The sequence below is a fragment of the Vulpes vulpes genome, chromosome 8 (genome assembly GCF_048418805.1).
Source record: "Vulpes vulpes isolate BD-2025 chromosome 8, VulVul3, whole genome shotgun sequence".
NCBI classification, from domain to species: domain Eukaryota; kingdom Metazoa; phylum Chordata; class Mammalia; order Carnivora; family Canidae; genus Vulpes; species Vulpes vulpes.
In genome coordinates this window covers 58,098,758-58,121,433 of record NC_132787.1, presented here as the reverse complement: position 1 = coordinate 58,121,433, position 22,676 = coordinate 58,098,758, and the positions used below count along the sequence as shown (strand labels likewise).

The following is a 22,676-nucleotide window of genomic DNA, read 5'->3' as shown; positions in this document are numbered from 1 at the left end:
AACAGCAAAGCTCTGAAAATGTTTGCAATTACTAAGTTATTAGACTCTAGGTCTCCCGGCTCTGACTCACAGCCTGGCTTGTCTCTTTAGGCCTCACAGCCTCTCTTGCTCCAAAAGGATGGAAGATGGCTCCAGTGAACACTGCCTAGCCATACTTGGAAAACTGTCCTAGACACCTGGATGGCATTCTGTCTTCCAGGAAGGACCAAGGAGGACTGGGAGCTCGCAGATGCTAATGCAGGTGGGTACACAAATGGCTCATGGGTCGGGATGTGTTCAGAACCGTCCGGGAGAATCTGAAGAATCTGACATTCACGGGAGAATCTGCCCCTTGCTTGACAACTGTAACTGCTCTTTGTCTTGCCTGCTGTCCTCACCCATTGTCGGGTTCAGGTTCATACCCATCTTTCAAGCCAAGGCCAACCAGCTCTAATGCCACCTGCTTCAGGAACCTGTTCTAAGCATCTCAAGTCCAAGTCATCCTTCCTCCTGTGAACTTTCTATGCTCTTTGCCCCACTCCCCTGACCTTTTTTCCATATCACCTTGTGTTACTGCTGGGAAACAAGGCATTCCTTTCCTGACAGTTTATTTATTTATTTTTTAAAAATATTTATTTATTTATTTATTCATGATAGACATGGGGGGGGGCAGAGACACAGGAGGAGGGAGAAGCAGGCTCCATGCTGGGAGCCCGACGTGGGACTCCATCCCGGGACTCCAGGATCGCGCCCTGGGCCAAAGGCAGGTGCTAAACTGCTGAGCCATCCAGGGATCCCCTTTTCCTGACAGTTTACAAGCACCCTGAGAGTAAGGCTCATGCCATTCCACCCCACACAGCGCACTGTAGCCAGAGCAGGTTGTGGCAGACCATTGTCCCAATAACCCCTTCTCCTATTCTTCCTGGGAGTAAATCTTGGCTGAGTATGTGGCCGCCTAACCAGCTAGAGCTACATTCCCTGATTCTTTTGCAGCTAGGCTTGGCCATAGATGGTTTTTGTCAAATGGGTACAAGCAGAAGTGAGGTGAGGTTCCACTTCACATTCCTAACCATGGAGTAGCTTGCCCCTTTGTGCTTCTCCCTTCCCACGATGTAGAAAAGAACTATACCCTCAGGATGGCAGAGCAACAAGATGGAAGGAAACTGAGTCCCTAGCAAACCCTCATCCCCTTCCCCCCACCCCACCCGCTGGACAGCTCATTCCAGACACTTAATGAGAGACAACTAAATCACAATTTTTCTTAAGCTATTCTATTTTGAGAACCCTTTATTAAAATTGCTTTGCCTAATCACTAATCAGCATACAGGTGCTCTACACAATTTTTGTGTATGTGAATGAATGGCTGCATGGATAAACAAAAGAATAAATAAAAATGAATGCACGAATAAGTAAATGGCCTGGTGCCAAGTGCAGTTCTGCTTGAAATAACACCTGTTGAAGTTTCCTAATGGTGTCTGACTTTCCTGATCGAGAAAGAGCCAGGGAAGAGTTTGGGGAAGAGAGGGAGAACCTATGCTTCTAAAGGTGGGTCCCTAGGAAGTCTAGTGATGGCCATGCTACTGATCTACTTTTTGTTCGGGAATCAAGCTGCTCCCCAGGGACCTGCTATCAGAAAACTCAAAAAGGATTTTCTACTATCAGGAGTTATTGAAATAGCTTCAGCTGGCAATGTGCAAGGGCAGTATCAGATGACAATAAAGGACATTCAATCAATCTATCCTTCTTGTGACAAGGTTTCTTAGGAAATTCAAAGTATTTTTGTCTACTATGGGGCAAACTGCCTCTGTAAGGTGAAATCGCATCATACGATGAAGAACAAATATGTATGTGCTCCACATTCCTCACAGGATTAATAGTGAGAATTAAATGAAATCATGTGTGCAAAAGTACTGGGGGCGGGGAGGGGGGATAGTGCCTGGGTGGCACATGTGGTTGAGTGTGGGACTCCTGGTTTCTGCTTGGGTGGTGGGCTCAAGCTCCTAGTCAGGCTAGCACTGAGTGTGGAGTCTGCTTAAGACTCTTTCTCCCTCTCCCTTTGCCTCTCCTGCCTGGGCGCTCAGTCTCTCGCTCTCTCTCTTTCTCTAAAATAAATAAATAAATAAATAAATAAATAAATAAATAAATAAATAAATAAATAAATAATAAATAAAAGTGCTCTGTAAGCTCTTAAGCCCAGTAATGGGTGGCTCTTGTTTTATCTGCCTGGCAGCTTCCTCCCATTATCTATCCTGCGATTCTGACTGCTGATCATAGCCCTTCCACCTGGGCCAAAGGAGTGAGAAAGTGACCCAGGTCTAGCCACAGTGATTGGCCCAAGGAGTGAACACATGACCCATGCCAAGCCAATCAAAGTTCTTCCCTAGGAAGAGCTTGTCCCTTTGTTTTATTGGGTTACTAGCTGGAATGAAGGCTGCCTGGAATTCTTCACAGCGCTGGGTTCTGAACAGAGGAAGCAGAGTTCAGAGGTGGAGAGGGAGGCTCTGACCTGTTGTTTCTGAGAGCAGCTTCACTTCTGTCTTCCAGAATCAAAGGAACAAATTATATTTGTTACATGAAAAAAAACTCCTTTATTCCCCCCATAAGCCTGTGTGAGTTGGGCATTTTTCACCTGAAATCAAACTAATCCTAATAAAATACTATCTACAAGTAACATATTATCCAAGAGATTCATTGAAATGGATTTTGAGAGCTTATTTAGAGGTTGTAACCAGTGACAATGCCACTTAGGACTCTAACCAAGAGTGGCCGCCTTGCATCTGGAAGAGCCATCCTTTTTGATCAACCATGTGGCTTTTAAGGAGATATACCCTGATTGGTGAAGGTGGAAGAGGACCCCAACCAGCTGGTGACTCCAGTCTGGCCCACCTTGGTGATCACTGCAATGATAGTTTTGCTTGAATATTTCCAAGGATGGGAGTATCACCTTCTCACAAGGGAGACCACCCTATTGCTGTACACCTCTGGTTCTTAGAAATAAAATGAATTCTGGTCCTTTCAGATTTTCCTGTGTCTCTTTTTCACTCTCTGAAGCTGCACAGGATGTCAACCTACCCCCAAAAACCTATACTCCCACCCCTCCTAAGTGGATGGCTCTTCAGGTATGTGAAAATAGGTAACATATGCCCCTGAGTCTTTTCTTCTCTGGACTAAAAAGCAATTTTGCTCATGTGACAAGCCTATGGGGTTAAACTCATCATCACCCAAGTGACTTGTCTCACTGGGTGCCCACCAATGAGCAATGTCTCTCTTTGACCATGATATCCAGAACCACGTTCATAATTGCAGCCAGGTTCTGGCAGTGCAGAACATACCAGAATGGTGATCTGGATCTGGACCCGCACATTCTAGAAATGCAACCTAAATTTATGTCCTTTTAAAAACTTCTTCTCAGACTGTTGACTCATATTGAGCTTAAAATAAACTAGAACCACTAAATCTTCTCTTCAAAGAAGTGATTTAACCTATCTTTTACTTTTGTGGATTATTTTCTGAAACCAACTAAAAGAAGCTACACAGATTCTGATTTATTCATTGCGATTCATCATTTCATATTTTTTAAAAAAACAATGAATGTGTAAACCAATGTGTTCTACATTGCTTAGGGTTGGGTCATTTGCAAATTAAACTTGCCTCTTTGGCTTTATTCAAATCCTTGGTTAAAATGTTGACTAGGATTGGGCCAAGGGCAAATAAACCTCTCTTCAGAAGGCCAAGATTTTTTTTTTTTTTTCTGTGTAAGAGCCTTCAGCCAACTATGAATCCACCCACGGATATACTGTCCAACCCACCTTTCTCCATCTGGTCTCCATCATGAGAGATTTTTTCAAACTCCTGACCTAATTAACACATTAATGATATTGTCCCTTAGCATTGGAGAAAGGCCTAGACCAACAGACATGAGGGGATTCATTTTGTGGAAGCAGTGAGAGGGGCAGCAGAATGAGCCCTGCAGAGGGAAGATCAGACTTACAAAGAGACCCTGAATGCTTCAGAGTAGTGAAGTTTTTGAAGGGAGATTGGAGGAAATTAGAAGAACACAAGGGTGTCCCATTCACCGTTTGTCCAGGCAGGTCTCATCAGAAATACATACTAGATCTAACCACTCAGCACACAATTATCTAGTCCTTCATAGTGCTGATACACTCTGGTGTGAGCACAGTGCTCAAAGACAGCTGCCAGAACCAGAATCAACATACCTCCCTGAGAGGATTTCAGGCACATCTTAAGACTCTCTCCTAAGCCCTAGAGCCTGTGAACTTGGGTAGATGAGAAATAGTGCTAAACATCATTAAAAGCTGGGGTGTGGGGCTCAGCTGCTTGAGACTCTGTCTCCCTCTCCATCTGCCCCTCCTGCCTGGGCACTCTGCTCTCTCTCTGACTCTCTCTTTCTCTAAGATAGATAGATGATAGATGATAGATAGATAGATAGATAGATAGATAGATAGATAGATAAATTTTTAAAGTGCTCTGTAAACTCTTAAGCCCAGTAATGGATGGTTCTTGTCTAGGGACTCACTGGGTAGTACTCTGAGAGATTGTTGAGCCCAGAGAATCTGGCTAGGCCCTCCATGGGGACTTCATATCACTGGAATTTGGACTGATGATTTGGGTGTTCATAATTTTCATGTGGAATATTTGTGAAAAGATAGCATCTCAGAATTCTATTCATTTCATAGCCACACTGTAACAAATTACCCCAAACGAGATGACTTAGAACAGTAGAAATTTCTTCTCTCACTGTCTTGAGGCAGAAGTCTGAAAATATGGTGTTAGCAGGGCCACGCTTCCTTTTGAGGCCCTGGGACAGAATCCTTCCCATACCTCTCTCCTAGCTCCTGGTGACTATAGACAATCCTTGGCACTCCTTGGCTTGTAGTCATATCATTCCCAACTCCGCCTCTGTCTTCATGTCACCTTCTCCTCTTGGTGTCTTCTCATCCTCTGTCTCAAATTTCTCTCTGCCTTTCCATTATAAGAATCTTGGTCATCTCGGGCAGCCCCGGTGGCGCAGCGGTTTAGTGCCGCCTGCAGCCCAGGGCGTGATCCTGGAGACCTGGGATCGAGTCCCACGTCAGGCTCCCTGCGTGGAGCCTGCTTCTCCCTCTGCCTGTGTCTCTGCCCTCTCTCTCTAGCTGTCTGTGTCTCTATGAATAAATAAATAAAATCTTAAAAAAAAAAAAAAAAAAAAGAATCTTGGTCATCTGACTTAGGGCCCACTGAATGATCCAGGATGATCTCATGTCAAGATTCTCTTGAAGAGGGATCCCTGGGTGGCGCAACGGTTTGGCGCCTGCCTTTGGCTCAGGGCGCGATCCTGGAGACCCGGGATCGAATCCCACGTCGGGCTCCCGGTGCATGGAGCCTGCTTCTCCCTCTGCCTGTGTCTCTGCCTCTCTCTCTCTCTCTGTGACTATCATAAATAAATAAAAAAAAATTTAAAAAAAATATTTATATAGCTTGTCAGATGGAGATAGTTAATGGGAGGGGGAGAAAAACAGGAAGGGGACAGGAAGTGCTGGGGAAAGACCTGAAAAAGATGAGGGAGGGAGCTGGGGAAGATTTAAAAAAAAAAAAAAAAAAGATTCTCTTGAAGACAATTAAATCCGTAGACATTCTTTTTCCAAATCAGGTAGCACTCACAAGTTCTAGGGATTGGGATGTAGACATATCTCTTGGGGGGCTATTATTCAACCAATTGTAAGAATCCACCTCAATTTTTCTTTTGATGGTAACAAATCACTCTCTCGACCAAGAGCGGTGATTTTCCTGCCAGAAGTCATCAAGGGTTGCAATTGGAAATGAGCAGTATATGTACTACCACCTATGGATGGAAACATAGCACGATGTTTGCTGGAATCTGGAGAAAGAACACACACATACACACAGGAAACATTTTATTTTAAGCCTCCAACATCAAACACAATCTTACTCTCTATCACCAACTAAAGGAACTATAAGTACAATTTGGGTACGTGTGTGTGTATTATGTGTTTTAAAAAGGTCATTTGATTTTTATTATTTATCCATTATTATTTATTTTTGTTGCTTTTGCTTTTATCTAATTGTATGATGCCTACCCCTTGTTTATCCTCAGATCACTAGTTTCATTCTTGTGCCTAGCTGTTCCCACACCAACCCTGGATCTTTGGTGGCCAGCAAAGAAATGATTCAGGGACCTCTTCCTCATGTGGCTAAACTGGATTCTGCCCCATTCCTACTAGCTGCTCTTACCTATTACTGTAATCCCCCAGTGACTGCTGCTGGACAGGCTAGCACTTGAGGACCCTCAAGAGGAGATCAGGGAGCATGATAGTAATAGTTGCACAGGGTTATGGCCTGAACAGTTATGAGCTTAACTCATTCATTCGAGTAGATGTCTCTGAGCACCTGTCCTATGCAAAGTACCATTCTAGGTCCTAGGGGATGGGAGCAGGTAAAGATGGTCCCTGCCTCAAAGCACTTAGAGCAATTTCATTACATCCTGTCTTGCAGACTAAGAGATTGAATCCAAAGCAAGGAAGAAAAAGCCATGTCACATAGAACACTGTAAATATCTCACTCTTTTGGTTCTTTACAAGCAGCATTCACACACATCATCTTGTTAGAATTAATGCCATCACCCTGATGAGGTTGTTAGCCTCTGAGAGTTTTCAGAGGAATAAGCCGAGATGCAGGCGGTGCATCATTTGCCCCAGGTTCCCTGATGGTGGGTGGCAGGGCTAGAGTCTGAGTCTAGGAGCTCTTTTCACTCCTCTGTGAAAGTTTGTCTTTTCTCCTGTCTCGATTTCTGGGCCACTGCCAGTCTTCCTCCCTTCTCTCCATGGGCCCCCATGGCCTTCGCAGTTCTCTCTGCCTTCCCACTCTGAGATTCCTGGGGGTCCTTCATATCTTTATCCAGGAGCTTCGCAGTTCTCTAGTCTGATAAGTTATGCTAATGGGTAAAAATAGGTCAAACACAGCAAATTTCCAATCCTATTTTAAGCTTCAGGGAGAAGAAGCTCTAATGGAAAATGAATACGAAGACTGTTTAATGGACCTGCTGGCTGAGGATAAACTACTTTCAGCATCCTGCAAACATTTATCCAGCACTTATCATCTTGGAGGAAATGAGCTAGGAAGTGCATGGAGGGTCTGATGCAGTTGCTTCCCCAGGGCCATGACACAGAAACCTTGGAGTTGGGGGCCAGCTGGAGCTCTGTGTGAGTCCCTCCTGTGAGACACTGGGCAAGCAATAAGCTCTTTGAGCTTAGTATTCTGTGAAATAGAGGTAAAAATATCTACTCACGAGGTTCTCATCAGAATTTGATGGGCTAGAGTAGATAGACGTGCCTTGCAGGTTTTAGGAGTTTAAATGTTTAATATGTTGGTTCCCTGCCCTCTCAGAGAGCTTACATTCCAGTGGGGTCCATAATGTCATTACCATGAATTCAGTAGAGATTAACTACGCTCCAACAGTTTCACCCTTCCTGAACCCTGCAAAAGAGATACATACTCTGGAGAGGTGGTGAAAGGACAGAACATAGGTGAGAAGATGGAGCACAGGTAAGAGGGCATGGTACAGATGGGAAAATGTGGGAAAGAAGATAGAGGACAGCTGAGAGGGCAGGTGAGGTGCATGGGTGAGAGTACAGTGGGGAAGGCAAGGGCACAAGTCTATGGCCCAGTGCGCAGGGTTTAGGTTCTGGGAGCTCCAGGCATTACTTATGTTGGGCAACATAACTCCACTCTGCCTCTGTCTTGGTCTCTGTCACTGGTTCCGTCTGCATTTCTCTTAGACTTGGGCCCCACTCTAAATTCAGAATGATCTCATCTCGAGATCCTTAAGTTAATTACATCTGCAAAGGCCCTTTTCCAATGCCTAATGAGTGCCCCAGATCTTATTCTTAAAGCTCACTGAAGCCTGCTAAGGGAATGTAAAATGGTGCAACCACTATGGCGGTTTCTTAAAAAGTTAAACATATGTCTGCCATTTAATCTAACCATTCCATTTCTATGAATTTACCTAAGAGAAAAGAAACCAGATGTCCACATAAAGAGTTGTGCACAATGTTCACAGCAGCTTTATTTGTAATAGTCAAAAATTGGAAACAACCCAGATGTCCAACAGGCGAATGGATAAACATATTGTACTATATCCATACAATGGAATCCTACTGAGCAATCAAAAAGAATGAACTACACAGCAACATGCATGAATCTTAAAATAATTATGCTGGATGAAAGAAGCAAGAATAAAAAGAAAATAATATACCATATGATTCTATTTAATAAAACTCTGGAAATGCAAATGGATCTATAGTGACAGAAAGCAGATCAATGGGTCCTTGGGGATGGAAGAGATTGGAGGAAGGGGGCAGAGATACTACAAAAGGACATAAGGAGGGGCATCTGGGTGGCTCCATGGTTGAGCATCGTCCTTTGGCTCAGGGCATGATCCCAGGGTCCTGGGATTGAGTCCTGAATTGGGATCCCCACAGGGAGGCTGCTTCTCCCGCTGCCTATGTCTCTGTCTCTCTCTGTGTATCTCTCGTGAATAAATAAATAAATAAAATATAAAAAAAAACCCACAAGGAAACATTTGGGGATGATGGCTACTATGTTCACTCCATTGTTCATGGTGATATTTATGCATGTGTTAAAACTAAATCCATTATATAATTTAAATATCTGCAGTTTATGGTATATCAATTATACCCCCCCAAAAAACAATTTTTTAAAAACCCACTACAGAATTTTTAACAAAAGTAAAGACATGGCCAGATTTTCAAAGGTCTTCCAAGTGTACAGAAATGGAGAAGACACCAGACATAGGAAAACAACCTAAGGCATAATTATGTATATAGTTAGGGAAGAGAGGAAGTGCTGATTCATTCAATTTAATTGCTATGTCTATTCCATTGTGGAAATATACCATAATCTATCCATTTGCCCATTGAAGGATATTTAGATCGTTTCCAATTGTTTATTATTACAAAAATGCCTTAATGAACAGTATGCCAGGTTTCTCCAAGTACTCACATGTGATAATGTCTCTAATGAAATACCTACAGGTGCAATTACTGAATCAGAGTACAAGTGCCTTCAAGTTTACTAAGTTTTGCCAAATTGCTCTCTCCAAAGTCATTGCAAAAATATGCACTCCTGTCAGCATTTTTTAATGAGAGTTCCCATTGTTCCACATTCTCATCAACACTTGGCATTATCAAAATGTTAAAATTTTTATGCGTGTACAATGGTATCTAATTTTTCTAATTTGCATTTCCAAGAGTTATTGGCGAGCCTGTGCATCTTATTACTCTTGGCCACTGAGGCTTTCTCCTCTTCGAATTCTATGTGTATCTTTTGTTTGTTTTTCTAGTGGGCCGCTTGTCCTATTTTATTGACGTAGTTCATCTTATATTCTTGTATCTTAATCCTGTACACTGTATGTTTTGCAAAAATCTCCCAGTCTGTAGCTTATCTTTTCACTTTGTTATATGGTGTCCTTTGTTACATGATGCATTTGTGTCCTGATGCTCCTGTAACAAATTACCACAATCTTAGTGGCTTAACATAACAAATTTATTATCTTATAAGGTCAGAAGGTCAGAAATGGGTTTTGCTTGGCTAAAATCAATGTGTAGGCAGGGCTGTATTCCTTCTTCGGGCTCTAAGGGAGAAATTAGTTTCCTTGCCTTTTCTGGCTTCTAGCACCCATTTCTTGGCTTGTGACCCCCTTCCTCTATCTTCCAAGCAACCACAAAGTATCTTCAAATCTGTCCCTCATTTTGACATTCTTATGACCCTCTTGCAAGGACCATGGATCAGCTTAGTTTATTAAATAGTTCACTTTCCCTATAATCTGCTATGCCATCTTTCCTGTATAGCAAGCTATCATAAATGCATGGGTTTGTTTTTGGGCTCTCTTTTCTCTTCTTTCAATTATTTATTCCTTTGCTTCTCAAAAGTATAGTCTGAGGACCAGCAGCATCAGCATCACCTGGTAGCTTGTTCGGAATGCAGAATCTCAAGCTGCATCCTGTATTTTCTCAGTTAGGGCCTGCGGTTAATAAGATCCCCCAGGGGGCACCATGGTGGCTCAGTGGTTGACTGCTTTGGCTCAGGGTGTGATCCCCAGGGTCCTGGGATCAGCTCCCACATCGGTGCTCCCTACAGGGAGCCTCCTTCTCCCTCTGCCTCTCTCTCTCTCTCTCTCTCTCTCTCTCTCTCTCTCTCTCTCTCTGTGTGTGTGTGTGTGTCTCATGAATAAATAAAATCTTTAAAAAAACAAAACAAGATCCCCCAGGAGATTCCTATGAGCAGTAAAGTTTAAGAAGCATTAATCTACTCAATGCTTTGGAATCTTATGTCGTGTCAAGCATTGATATCTGGTAACTCGAGTTCCATTTTTTGTTCTTTATTAAGTTCAATTAATGGTTTGGGGAGGATTGGAAATTTTACAATAATCACAGTTCATGAACTTGCCATATTTAACTTAATTAATTTAACTTAACTTGGGGCTTCTTTTAAGTCTTTCGGTAAACTTCGGTCATTTTCTCCATAGAGGTTTTGTATACTCTTTTTGAAGCCCAAAGTCGTGTTTTTCTTTTTTTTTTAAGATTTTATTTATTTATTCATGAGAGACACACACAGAGGGAGAAGCAGGCTCCATGTAGGGAGCCCGACGTGGGATTCAATCCCGGGTCTCCAGGATCACGCCCCAGGCTGAAGGCGGCGCTAAACCGCTGAGCCATCCTGGCTGCTCCGAAGTCGGGTTTTTGTCCACACCAGGGCTACTCTGAGCCTCTTGCTGGGCAGGGTGTGTCTGTACTGCACTTACTCTCTGTGGGTTTGAGACCCTGGGGTAGAGCCAAGGCTGTACCTGCCCCTAGTGGACCGGTTCCCCCTGGGCACGCGAGGAGAGGGAAGGGGAAGCGCATGCGCAGCAGCTCTTGTTCCTTATCAGTTGTCAGGGGTGCTGGAGCAGGTGTTCAGCAGTCTTCGGACCATGGGCTCCCTCACCAGTTAAGTACTCCCAACACCCGTTTAGAAAATTTGGCACGCTCAGCGGTTGTTCCAGGCACATTTGCGGGACAGTGTGCAGAGCAAGACGGTGCAGACAAACATGTCCTGGTTGCACTTGCCAACAGAGAGAAGAGAGCTGGGTTCTTCAACCATGCATCTTGCTTCTCAGGTGTGGCTTCTGCCATTGGTTCTCCCCCCCCCCACCTCCCCTCCTCCTCACCCTGCCCCCAGCACCCTGAAACGACAGGGAAAAAAGCCACTCGGTTCCAGAAAATTTGGAGGCAAATGGAGGCTCCAAGTACCCTACTCAGGACCCTGACGTGGGAAGCATAGGAGCAGATCCAGTATTTATATACGTAATTTGCAGAGTCCTGGTCAGTTTCCAGACTGGCTGAACTTTTGATGTCCATAGCGGTGTGTCCATACCCAATGTGCAGCCAGAACAAGCAGGATACAAAGTCTTTAAAAAAGCTGGGCTCACCCAATGCTCTAGCAGTTCCTAGGCTCGCTCTGGGGATAGCCTTGAAAACCCTCTCTGCAGGCCACTCTATGTATCAGGCTCTTTTCTGATGCTAAGGGATGAAGCCCCATTCAAAGTCCAAGGTCACAACACAGTTTTGAGAGGGATAGAATCGAGCACTCACAATATAGATACATCAAGGAGACAGAGGGAGGGGATAAAGGAATCTGGCCCCGGAGGAGAGTTCTGCACCTGTTGCTGCAGCTCCAAGTCATCAGAGCTGCAGAAGTACTCCACCCATGATTGTGAGGACACCACAGAAACTAACAATGGTGGATTGCCATGTGATTGGTAAGGGAACCATGTGTCAGCTCCCCCACCTGCTGGGCTCTCTGTGCCCCCGTCTCTCTTTCCCCCAGCCACAGTGCTGGTCCCTCACCTGTTCCATAGCCGGCCTGGCTCCAGGTCCTCCTCCAAGTTGGTGGCACCTCCTTCCCACTCAGCCACTTGAGCAAACTCCAGACACCCCCTCTCCTGACTTCAGCAATTATGGCAAGGGCCATTAGGCTCCCAGCAGGACTATTTTTAGAGACCCTGTGTCTGTCATGGAGATTTTTTTCCCCTGTGTGAAGATATCCCTCCCTCCATCTGCAGCCACCACAACCATCCCTGCCCCACATTGACCACCTCTCTGCTCTCCCTGACCCAGAAGGGGCCTTGGTCCACTCAGCGCTCTGCCCCCATTGCTTGAGCCCAGTGGGAGCAAGAGGATGGATGCTGGCTTGAAGGAGATGCTTGCACTCTGCACAGCCATAGCTCCTTAATTAAAAGTGCATTGCTGGTTTATAAAAAGAAAGAAGAAGAAGAAGGAGAAGAAGAAGAAGAAGGAAGGGGGAGGGGGAAGGCGGGGTGAGGGGGGGGGAGGGGAAGGAGAAGGAGAAGGAGGAGAAGGAAGAAGCCAAGAGCGAAGGCAGAGGAGCCTGGTGACCAGAGCTTCAGTAGCAAAGCAAGTCCAGAAGGGGTGAGAGTTCCTTGCTAGCAACTTTCTGTACAGAATTTGAGCTGGAATGTGGCTTGTAGAGATGCCACTTGAAACATGGCTAAGCTTAGCAAATCTATTTGAAGGTGCCTGGATTTCTATGTATGGACTATACATCTTGGGATAAGAGGCAACTATTAACCTGGAATGTGGGAAGAGAGCTACTGGAATTTCAATCTGACAAAGAGCAGTGGACTCCACAGGGCAAATACTTAGAAGTGCAGGGGGCAGGGCGAATAATGGACTGGGTAGGTTCCGGCATCCTGAAGCATTGCTCCTGGTTTGATCCATGTGGATCTTTAGTACTCACCATTCTTGTGTGTGCTCTCTTTATTTTGAAACCAGGTGGTGTTGCATATGTTATTAGGACTTTCTGTGATACTTGCAATATATGTTTGAGAAGAAAGGGAAAGTATGCCTTCTGACCTCATTAAAAAAAAAGAAGTAAAAATCGTAATCTTAATTTCAGTTATCTAACATACAGTATTATGTTAGTGTCAGGTGTATGATATAGTGATTCAACAATTCCATACATCATCAGGGCTCATCATGACAAATGCACCCCTTAAACCCCATCACCTACTTAATGCACCCCTGTACTCCCCTCCTCTCTGATAACCACCAGTTCTCAATCATTAAGAATCTGTTCCTTGATTTGTTTCTCTCTCTTTTTCCCCTTCGTTTGTTTTGTTTCTTAAATTTCACATATGAGTGAAATCATTCTAACTTATTTTACTTAACATTATATTCTTTAGATCCATCTTTGTTATTGCAAATGGCAAGATTTCATTTTTATGGCTGAATAATATTTCTTTGTGTGTGTGTATATATATATGTATATGTGTGTATATATATGTATATATATATAAACAAGGCAGCAGAAGCATACACACACACACACACACACACGCGCGCGTGCGCGCCACATACCACATCTTTATCCATTCTTCAATCGATAGACACTTGGGCTGCTTCCATATCTTGGTGATTCTAAATAATGCTGCTATAAACATAAGGGTTCATGTATCCCTTTGAATTCGTATTTTTGCATTCTTTGGGTAAATACCCAGTTGTGTGATTGCTGGATCACAGTTCTATTCTTAACTTTGTGAGGTACCTCCATACCGTTTTCACCAGGGGCCGCATCAGTTTGCATTCCCACTAAGAGTGCGTGAGCATTCTTTTTTCTCCACGTAGTCGCTAACATCTTTTTTTTTTGTCTTTGATCGTAGCCATTCTGACAGGTGTGAGGTATTATGTCATTGTAGTTTTGATTTATATTTCCCTGATGGTAAGTGATGATGAGCATCTTTGCGTGTGTCTGTTGATATCTGTATTTTTTCTTTGAAGAAATGTCTGTTCATGTCTTCTGCATGTTATGTGGAGTATGTAATTGGATTATTTGCTTTTTGGGTGTTGAGTTTTATAAGTTCTTTATATATTTTGGATACTAGCCCTTTACTGGATATGTTCTTTGCAGATATCTTCTCCCATTCTATAGGCTGCCTTTTAGTTTTGTTGATTGTTTCCTTTGTTGTGCAGAAGCTTTTTATTTTGATGTAGTCCCTCCCAATAGTTTATTTTTGCTTTTATTTCCCTTGCTTCAGGAGACATAGCTAGAAAAAGTTGCTATGGCCCATGTCAAAGAGGTTACTGCCTGTGTTCTTATCTAGGATTTTTATGGTTTCATGGCTCACATTTAGGTCTTTAATCCATTTTGAATTTATTTTTGTGTATGGTGTAACAAAGTGGTCCAGTCTCTTTCCTTTGCACGTTGCCATCCAGTTTTCCCAACACCGTTTGTTGAAGAGACTTTTTCCCATCAAATATTCTCTGCTGCTTTGTCAAAGGTTAATTGACCATATAGTTGTGGATTTATTTCTGGGCTTTATATTCTATTCTGTGTATCTGTGTGTCTATTTTTGTTCCATCACCATACTGTTTTGATTACTACAGCTTTGTAATATAGCTTGAAGTCCAGAATTATGATGCCTCCAGTTTTGCTCTTCTTTTCAAGATTGCTTTGGCTATTCGGGGTCTTTTGTAGTTTCATACAAATTTTAGGATTGCTTGTTGTAAATTCTGTGAAAAATGCTGTTGGTATTTTGATAGGGATAGCATTAAATCTGTAGATTAATTTAGGTAGTATAGACATTTTAACAATATCTGTTCTTCTAAGCCATGAGCATGGGGTGTCTTTCCATTTCTTTGTGTTATCTTCAGTTTCTTACATCAGCGTTTTATAGTTTTCAGAGTACAGGTTTCTCACTTTTTTGGTTAGGCTTATTCCTTAGTATCTTATTTTTGGTGCAGTTATAAATGGGGTTATGGTCTTAATTTCTCTTTCTATTGCTTCATTATTGGTATATAGAAATGCAACAGGTTTTTTGTTTTTTTTTTTTACTTCAAGGCACATTTAATTTAATATCGAGAGTGCAATACAAAAGGCCCAAATACAATGAAGGAAACACATTCCCCCATTAACACCAACGACAATGCGCTTTCAACTTGTGCCTGTTGAATGGAATGGGGATTTAATTTCACTACTGAAAAATATAACACAGTGAGTCTCATCACAGCCAATATCCTTATACAATCTAGTAGTGAAATGAATGTTTATAATGCTTCAAACAGTTTTAACCTGAAGTTTGATACCACACCTTTATGTTTGTTTGTACAGTCCTCAGTAAGATTATCTACAGCATTAGCAACCATTCAAAGAACAAACCATTGATTAAAACCACATTGATTGCTCAGTCAAGCAATATAGAGCCTCAACTAAATATATGAACTACTTGTACTGACATCTATTATTTGATTCTCTCGTGACTATTAAATTGGTTCTTAGCAAATAAACCCTTTAAGGGCAAAATTCACCTCATTTGAGTTTTGACCCAGAAGTTCAACAACAATCACGAAGTCCACAGTCTTATTGGCAAACCTGAGATACAGTGTCTCTAAGTCACTATGCTCAAGGTTAAGAGTGATGCATATTCCATTTTTACATTTTACTAGAATTTTATATGTTCAATTCATGATTTTAAATCTCTAGGTTTTCATTCCTCCAAACTGTCTGAAGACACAGTGCGCCACAGACTTAAGACTTCTGTTTCTCCTTCTATTTTCTTCAAACAGAAACATTTCTCAAGTGTCTACATGTTCTAGAAGGGGAATTTTTCGAAGGTGGCCACTTCTGTGGAATAGTCCAACGCCATCAGGCCTCTGAAGCAAGGGAAGGGGGAAGAAAAAAAATCTGAAACACAAGGTTCATCTGGTAAGTTTTACATTAACCATTACCAGCTGGATAATATAAGAATGTGGCTTTTTTTTTTGCTCAGAAAGTCTGAGTCTTGGTGTGGAAACAAGTACTTGGCTGTCCCACCACAGCTTTCTCGTAGTGGGACTGTCAGGGAAGTCTTGACTGGGGAGTATGATTTGTTTACCTATCAGGCGTAAACTTCTAGGCACTCAGTTCATTTTGGGCTTCTTCCAGTTTGTCTTTAGTCTGTTCCAGTTCACCTTTCATTTTTAGGAAAAACAAGTTGATCGCTGGGTCTACTATTGTTGATCTCAGTTGGGCAACGCTAGGCTGCTGGACTTGCTTGAGGTACTGGATTTGAGTAGTACACTCTTGCATCCCTTGCTCCTTGGTTGCTAGTTGCACTACAAGGATGTTTTCCCTGTGAGCAGACTCTTGTTGCTTTAGTTTTTCTTCAGACTCCCTTAACCCAGTTACATCATTAGAGTTAAGATCTGTGTACTTGCCCTCCAAAGCTTGGACATATGCTTCATATTGTTTCCACCTTAGAATGAACTCATCTCGTGCCATAGCTTTGAAGTTTGTTTCACTCAGTCGAACCTTTTTGGGAAGAGGTTCCTCGTTGGTCATCTTGAATCCTCTCCAGACGGAGGCCGCGCCGGCGCCGCCCAGTCACATAGGCCGAGGCTCCGCTGCCCGCTCGCCTCCCAGGCCACCAGGCCGCACTACCCCGGCCCCCGCCCTCCTCCCGCAACAGGTTTCTATGCATTGATCTTGTATCCTGCGACTTTACTGATTTGGTTTCTCAGTTCTAGCAGGTTTTGGGTGGCGTCTTTAGGGTTTATGTAGTATCATGTCATCTGCAAATGGCATGCAAGCAGTGAAAGATTGACATCTTCCTTGCTGATTTGGATGCCCTTTCTTTTTGTTGTCTGATTGCTGAGGCGAGGACTTCCAGTACTGTGTTGCATAACAGTCATGAGAGTGGACATCCCTGTCTTGTTCCTGACCAGAGAGGAAAAGCTCTCAGTTTTTCCCTATTGAGGATGATATTAACTATGGGTCTTTTGTATATGTCCTCTATGATATTGAGGTATGTTTGCTATATCCTTACTTTGTTGAGGTTTTTTTTTTTTTTTTTATATCATGAACGGACATTATACTTTGTCAAATGCTTTTTCCATGTCTACTGAAATGATCATATGGTTCATATCCTTTCTCTTATTGATGTGATGTATCATGTTGATTGATTTGTGAATATTGAACCACCCTTGATACCCAGGAATAAATCCCACTTGCTCATGGTGAATGATTTTTTTTTAAATGTATTGTTAGATTCGGTTTGTTAGTATTTTGTTGAGAATTTTTGCATCCATGTTCATCAGGGATATTGGCCTGTAGTTCTCTTTTTGTGGTGTCTTTAACTGGTTTTGGTACCAAGGAGAGCTGGCCTAGTAGAATGAATGGTAACTTTTCCTTTCTCTTCTATTTTTTGGAATAGTTGGAGAAGAATAGGTATTAACCTTCTTTAAATATTTGGTAGAATTTGCCTGTGAAGCCATCTGGTCCTGGACTTGTTTGTTGGGAGTTTTTTAAAAATTATTGATTCAATTTCTTGGTGGTTATCAGTCTGTTCAAGTTTTCTATTTCTTCCTGCCTCAGTTTTAGTAGTTTGTATGTTTATAGAAAATTTTCCATTTCTTTCAGGCTGTCGAAGTTGTTTGCCTTTGTTTTTTCATAATATAATTGTGTGTATTTTTGTGGTGTTAGTTGTTATTTCTCCTCTGTCATTTGGATTTTATTTATTTGGGTCCTTTCTCCTTTCTTTTGGATAAATCTGGATAGAGGTTTATCAGTTTTATGGATTTTTTTCAAAGAACCAGCTCCTGGTTTCATTGATCTGTTCTATTGTTTTTTTCAGTTTCTATATCATTTATTTCTGCTCTAATCTTTATTCTTTCCTTCTTTCCTTCCTTCTGGTGGTTTTAGGTTTATTTTTTTTCCAGTTCCTTTAGGTATAAGGTTAGGTTGTTTATTTGAGGTTTTTCTTGCTTCTTGAGGTAGGCCTGTATTGCTGTAAACTTCCCTCTTTGTACCACTTTTGCTGCATCCCAAAGTTTTGGACTCGTGTGTTTTAATTTTCAGTCATTTCCATGTACTTTTTAAATTTCTTCTTTGATTTCCTGGTTGACCCATTCATTGTTTAGTAGCATGTTATTTAATTTCCATGTGTTTGTGGTCTTCCCAGATTTTTTCTTGTGGCTGATTTCTAGTTTCATAGCATTGAGTTCAGAAAAGATGCATGGTGTGACTTTGATCTTTTTGAATTTTTGAGGCTTGTTTTGTGGTCTTACATGTTATCCATTCTGGAGACACTTCCATGTGCACTTGAAAAGAATAGGTATTCTCTTGTTTTAGGATGGAATGTTCTGAATATATCTGTTAAATCCGTCTCTTCCAGTGTGTCATTCAAAGCCACTGTTCCCATGTTGATTTTCCGTTTAGATGATCTACCCATCGATGTAAGTGGGTGTGAAAGTCTCCTACTATTATTGTATTATTATTGATTAGTTTCTTTGTTTGTTATTAACTGTTTTATGTACTTGGATGCATAATCATTTACCATTATTGTATCTTTTTGTTGGATTGTCCCCCTTATTATTATGTAGTGGCATTCTTTTTCCTCTTTTACAGTCTTTGTTTTAAAATCTACTGTGTTTGGGGCTCAGTCAGTTGAGCATCTAACTCTTGATTTTGGCTCTGAAGTCATGATCTCAGGGTCATCAGGTTGAGCCTCATGTTGGGTTCTGTGCTGGATGTGAAACCTGCTTAAAATTCTCTCTCTCCCTTTTCCTCTGCCCCTCCACCCCTGACTCATGTTCCACCCCACACAAAAAAATCTACTTTGTTCAATATAAGTACTGCTGCTCAGGCTTTCTTTTGACATCTATTTGTGCGATAGATGTTTCTCCATCCCTTCACTTTCAATCTGCAGATGTCTTTAGGTCTAAAATGAGTCTCTTGTAGGCAGCATGTGAATGGGTCTTGGTTTTTTTTGTTTGTTTGTTTTGTTTTGTTTTGTTTTTTGTTTGTTTGTTTGGTATATCCTGTCACCCTATGTCTTTTGATTGGAATGTTTAGTCCATTTATATTCAAAGTAATTATTGATAGATATGTACTTACTGTCCTTTTATTATTTGTTTTGTGGTTGTTTCTGAAGATTTTCTCTGACTCTTGTTTTTGTCTCTTTCATGGTTTGCTGATTTTCTTTAGTCATATATTTGGATTTGTTTCTCTTTATTCTTTATATGTTTATTAGTGGGTTTTGATTTGTAGTTACCATTAGGTTTGTAGTTTGAACCTATTCTTTACTTGTCTCTTCCCCATGTGTTAGGTATATGTTGTTATATTTTATATCCTTTTATTTTGTGAGTTCCTTGACTGATTTTTACAGAAATATTCATTTTTACTGGTTTTGTGTTTCCTACCTTTATACTGTCACTTTTTTTTTTTTTATACTGTCACTTTTGATCTCTTTTTTACTCAAGACTCCCCTTTAATATTTCTTGCAGGGCTGGTTTCATGATCATGCACTCTTTTAGGTTTTTTATTTTATTTTATTTATTTATTTTTAAATTTTTATTTATTATTTATGATAGTCACAGAGAGAGAGAGAGAGAGAGGCAGAGACACAGGCAGAGGGAGAAGCAGGCTCCATGCACTAGGAGCCCGACGTGGGATTTGATCCCGGGTCTCCAGGATCGCGCCCTGGGCCAAAGGCAGGCGCTAAACCGCTGCGCCACCCAGGGATCCCACTCTTTTAGTTTTTGATTGCCTAAGAAACTCTTTATCTCTCCTTCTATTCTGAATGATAGCCTTGTTGGGTAGGGTTTTTGGCTGCAGATTTTTCCCATTCAGCACTTTGAACATACCACACTCCCTTCTAGCTTTAAAGGTGTCTGCTGAGAACCCCCCTGCTAGCCTTATGGGTTTTTCTTGTAAGTTACTGTCATCGTTTGTCTTGCTGCTTTTAAAATTGTATTTTTCTTTATCATTATATTTTGCCAATTTAATTACAGTATGTTTTGGTGTGGATCTGCTTTTGTTGGTTTTGATGGGAGTTCTCAGTGCCTCCTGGATCTGGATATCTGTTTCCTTCCCTAGACTGGGGAAGTTTTCCACTGCTATTTCTTCAAATAAATTTTCTGCCCCCCTTTCTTCTCCTTCTGGGACTCCTATAATGTCAAACATTATTACATTTGATGGAGTCAGTGATTTCCCTAGTCTAGGCTCATTTGGTGTAATTCTTTTGTTCTCCCTTTTGTTCAGCATGATTACTTTCCATTACTCTGTCTTCTAGGTCATTAATTTGTTTCTCTGCTTCTTGTAGCCTGCTGTTCATTCTATCGAGTGTGTTTCTTATTTCATTCATTGAGCTCTTTATCTCTGCTGTGTTATTCCTTATTTCTGTGGTAAGAGTCTCATTCATGTCTTCCACTTTTTTCTCAAATCCAGTGAGTATCCTTATAATTATTATTTTAAATTCTCAGTCAGGCATGTTACTTGCAACTATTTCACTGAGATCTCTGGCCATGGTCTTGTCTTGTTCTTTCATTTGGGATACATTTCTCTGTCTTTGCATTTTGCCTAAGTCTCTGTGCCTGTTTCTCTCTGTTAGGAACGTCAGCTATGTTTCTTGTTCTTGAGGGTAATGGCCTTGCAAAGAAGAGGTCCTTTAGTGCCATGCTATGTAGTGCCCCCTGTTCCCAGGCTTGGCACTTCAGAGAGTGCTCCAATGTGTGCTGCTTATGTTCTACTATTATGTCCTGGCCACTTTATCCTCCAGGCCAGTCATCTGTGGAAGCTTTCTTTGCCTATTGAGGGAAGTGTTCAGTCCCTGGCCTGAATATGATGCATTTTAACTAGGTGTGCTTTAGTTTGTTTGTGAAATGAGACCTGTCACCACCACCACCAGAACCAAAGTTCTGCAGAACTCCCAAGTCAGGAAATGTAGGGTTGGCAGAGTGGTGGGCCAGTCTTCTGGGGGAGGGAGTCCACTGGACTGGGACTGAGGCAAGGGTGGCTGGGAGGGGCAGTTACACTGGGCATGGGATGGAGATGGAACTTGGTGTAAGCAAGTAAGATTGTGAGTCTGACCTTCATTTACTTCTTGATTAATGAATACTAACATCTCTGGAACAGTTTAGTCAATCAGTTGTTTTCATTATGGGCAAAATAAAATACATGTAGCAGAGAAGAAAGTCCTAGGGGCAGGTTAACTTTTTATAAGCAGTTAATCTTAACATCTTTGAGCTGCAATTATCTCATTTGTAAAATGGAAATAATAACAGGACATTCTAAAGGATTTCACAATGATTAAGATGCTTTTGACTACAAGTAATTCAATTTAAACAATAAATAAATTATATTTCCTCACATAAAAAGAAGTCCTGATACTTCTGGAGTGGTTACCTCAGTAATCAGTGACACTATCAAGGCATAATTATTTTCCATTTCTTGGTTCTGACATTCTCTGTCTCCTTATTCCCAGGCTAATTCCCCTGCTAATTGTAAAATGATTGCTAAAGTTTCTGGCATCTAGAAACTGTTGAGAAGCACCTCCCCACTCATAAGACTTCTTTTCATATCTCACTGAGTAGAATTTTTTTCACATGTCCATACTGAAACCAATCAATCTAAGAGAAATAGGATCACAGTAGTTGGTTTCAACCCACAGTAGTGGGTTATAGCTTTCTTTGAATTGTAGACATCTGAACAAAATTAGAGCTCTGTCAGCCATAAAGAAGGGAACTGATTGTTTGGTATGCAGCAGGAGTGTCTACTACAGGGCTGTTCCAAAACTGTAATAAGATCATTTGTAGAAAGCTCTTAGAATGGTACCTGGTGCACAATAAGCTCTCAAATCAATGTGAACTAAAAATATTTTTCCTGTGCTTCATGATTAGGTTATAAATTTAGGCAAGTTTAAAAAAAATTTTTTTTTTGTTATAGTGTTGCTATGGACGTAAACAATGTGATCACAGGAGCACAGAGGAGCCCCTAACCTGGTGTGGTGAGAGGAGCTGTGGGAGAGTGGGAATGGGAATGACTCAAGAAGGGCTTCTCAGAAAGAGATAGCTTTGAGCTGAGTCCTGAAAAACAAACAGACATAAGAAGATTCTTAAAAAAGAAAGGATGGAGTGGGATGGGTCAAGGGGGCAGGGACTAGACACTTACCTGTCCTCTATGCATCTGGAAATGCTTGGGGAGAAGGAGGCTGAGAAAACCTTTGCAGTTAGTTGGGCCCTGAGAGCAGGGTAATGTCAAAATATTAAATGTCTTAGACAAATTGATCTTGAGCATATGTCAAAGTTTATTGTCTTGGTAGCAAAGAAACCAGCAAGGTGACAAAAGAGTGTGCTGTTTCAGAGAAGGGATATATAGTTAGGAGAAAGTGTCTTACATAAGTAGTCAGGTTTTAAAGGGGAAAGATTGCACCATCATTTCCTAAGGTCATAACATTATCAAGTGCATATTGACCGTGTGAAAGTGATTGAAGGAAACCTTATTTAAAATGGAGTCAAGGGGTACTTGAGTGGCTCGATGGTTAAGGGTCTGCCTTTGCCTTTAGTTGTGATCCTGGAGTCCTGGGATTGAGTCCCACATCAGGCTCCTTACAGAGAGCATGCTTCTCTCTGCCTATGTCACTGCTCTCTCTCTCTCTGTCTTTCATGAATAAATAAATATCAACCTAAAAAATAAAAAAAAAAAAAGAAAAGAAAATAGATCCAGGAAGCCAGAAAGGGGCAATCTCATCCTCTGCCATTCCCAGGCAGGTGCAGACCTACAGGAAGAGAGTGATTTGCATTCCCAACAGAAAGAAGCTTACTTTATTACCGTAGCAGGAGGAAGAT

General features: G+C 41.6%; 1 protein-coding gene across 1 annotated transcript; it reads right to left on the bottom strand.

Moving 5' to 3' along the window:
* Window positions 1–15,819: 15,819 nt before the first annotated feature.
* Window positions 15,820–16,449, bottom strand: LOC112916836 (pre-mRNA-splicing regulator WTAP-like). The gene has a single exon (XM_072766796.1). It carries the CDS (start codon window positions 16,390–16,392, stop codon window positions 15,964–15,966), a length of 429 nt encoding a protein of 142 aa, XP_072622897.1. The 5' UTR covers window positions 16,393–16,449; the 3' UTR covers window positions 15,820–15,963.
* Between the last annotated feature and the right edge of the window lie 6,227 nt (window positions 16,450–22,676).

Coding starts and splice junctions, on each gene's coding strand:
- LOC112916836 (XM_072766796.1), bottom strand. CDS start 16,392: ATGACCAACGAGGAACCTCTTCCCAAAAAGGTTCGACTGAGTGAAACA.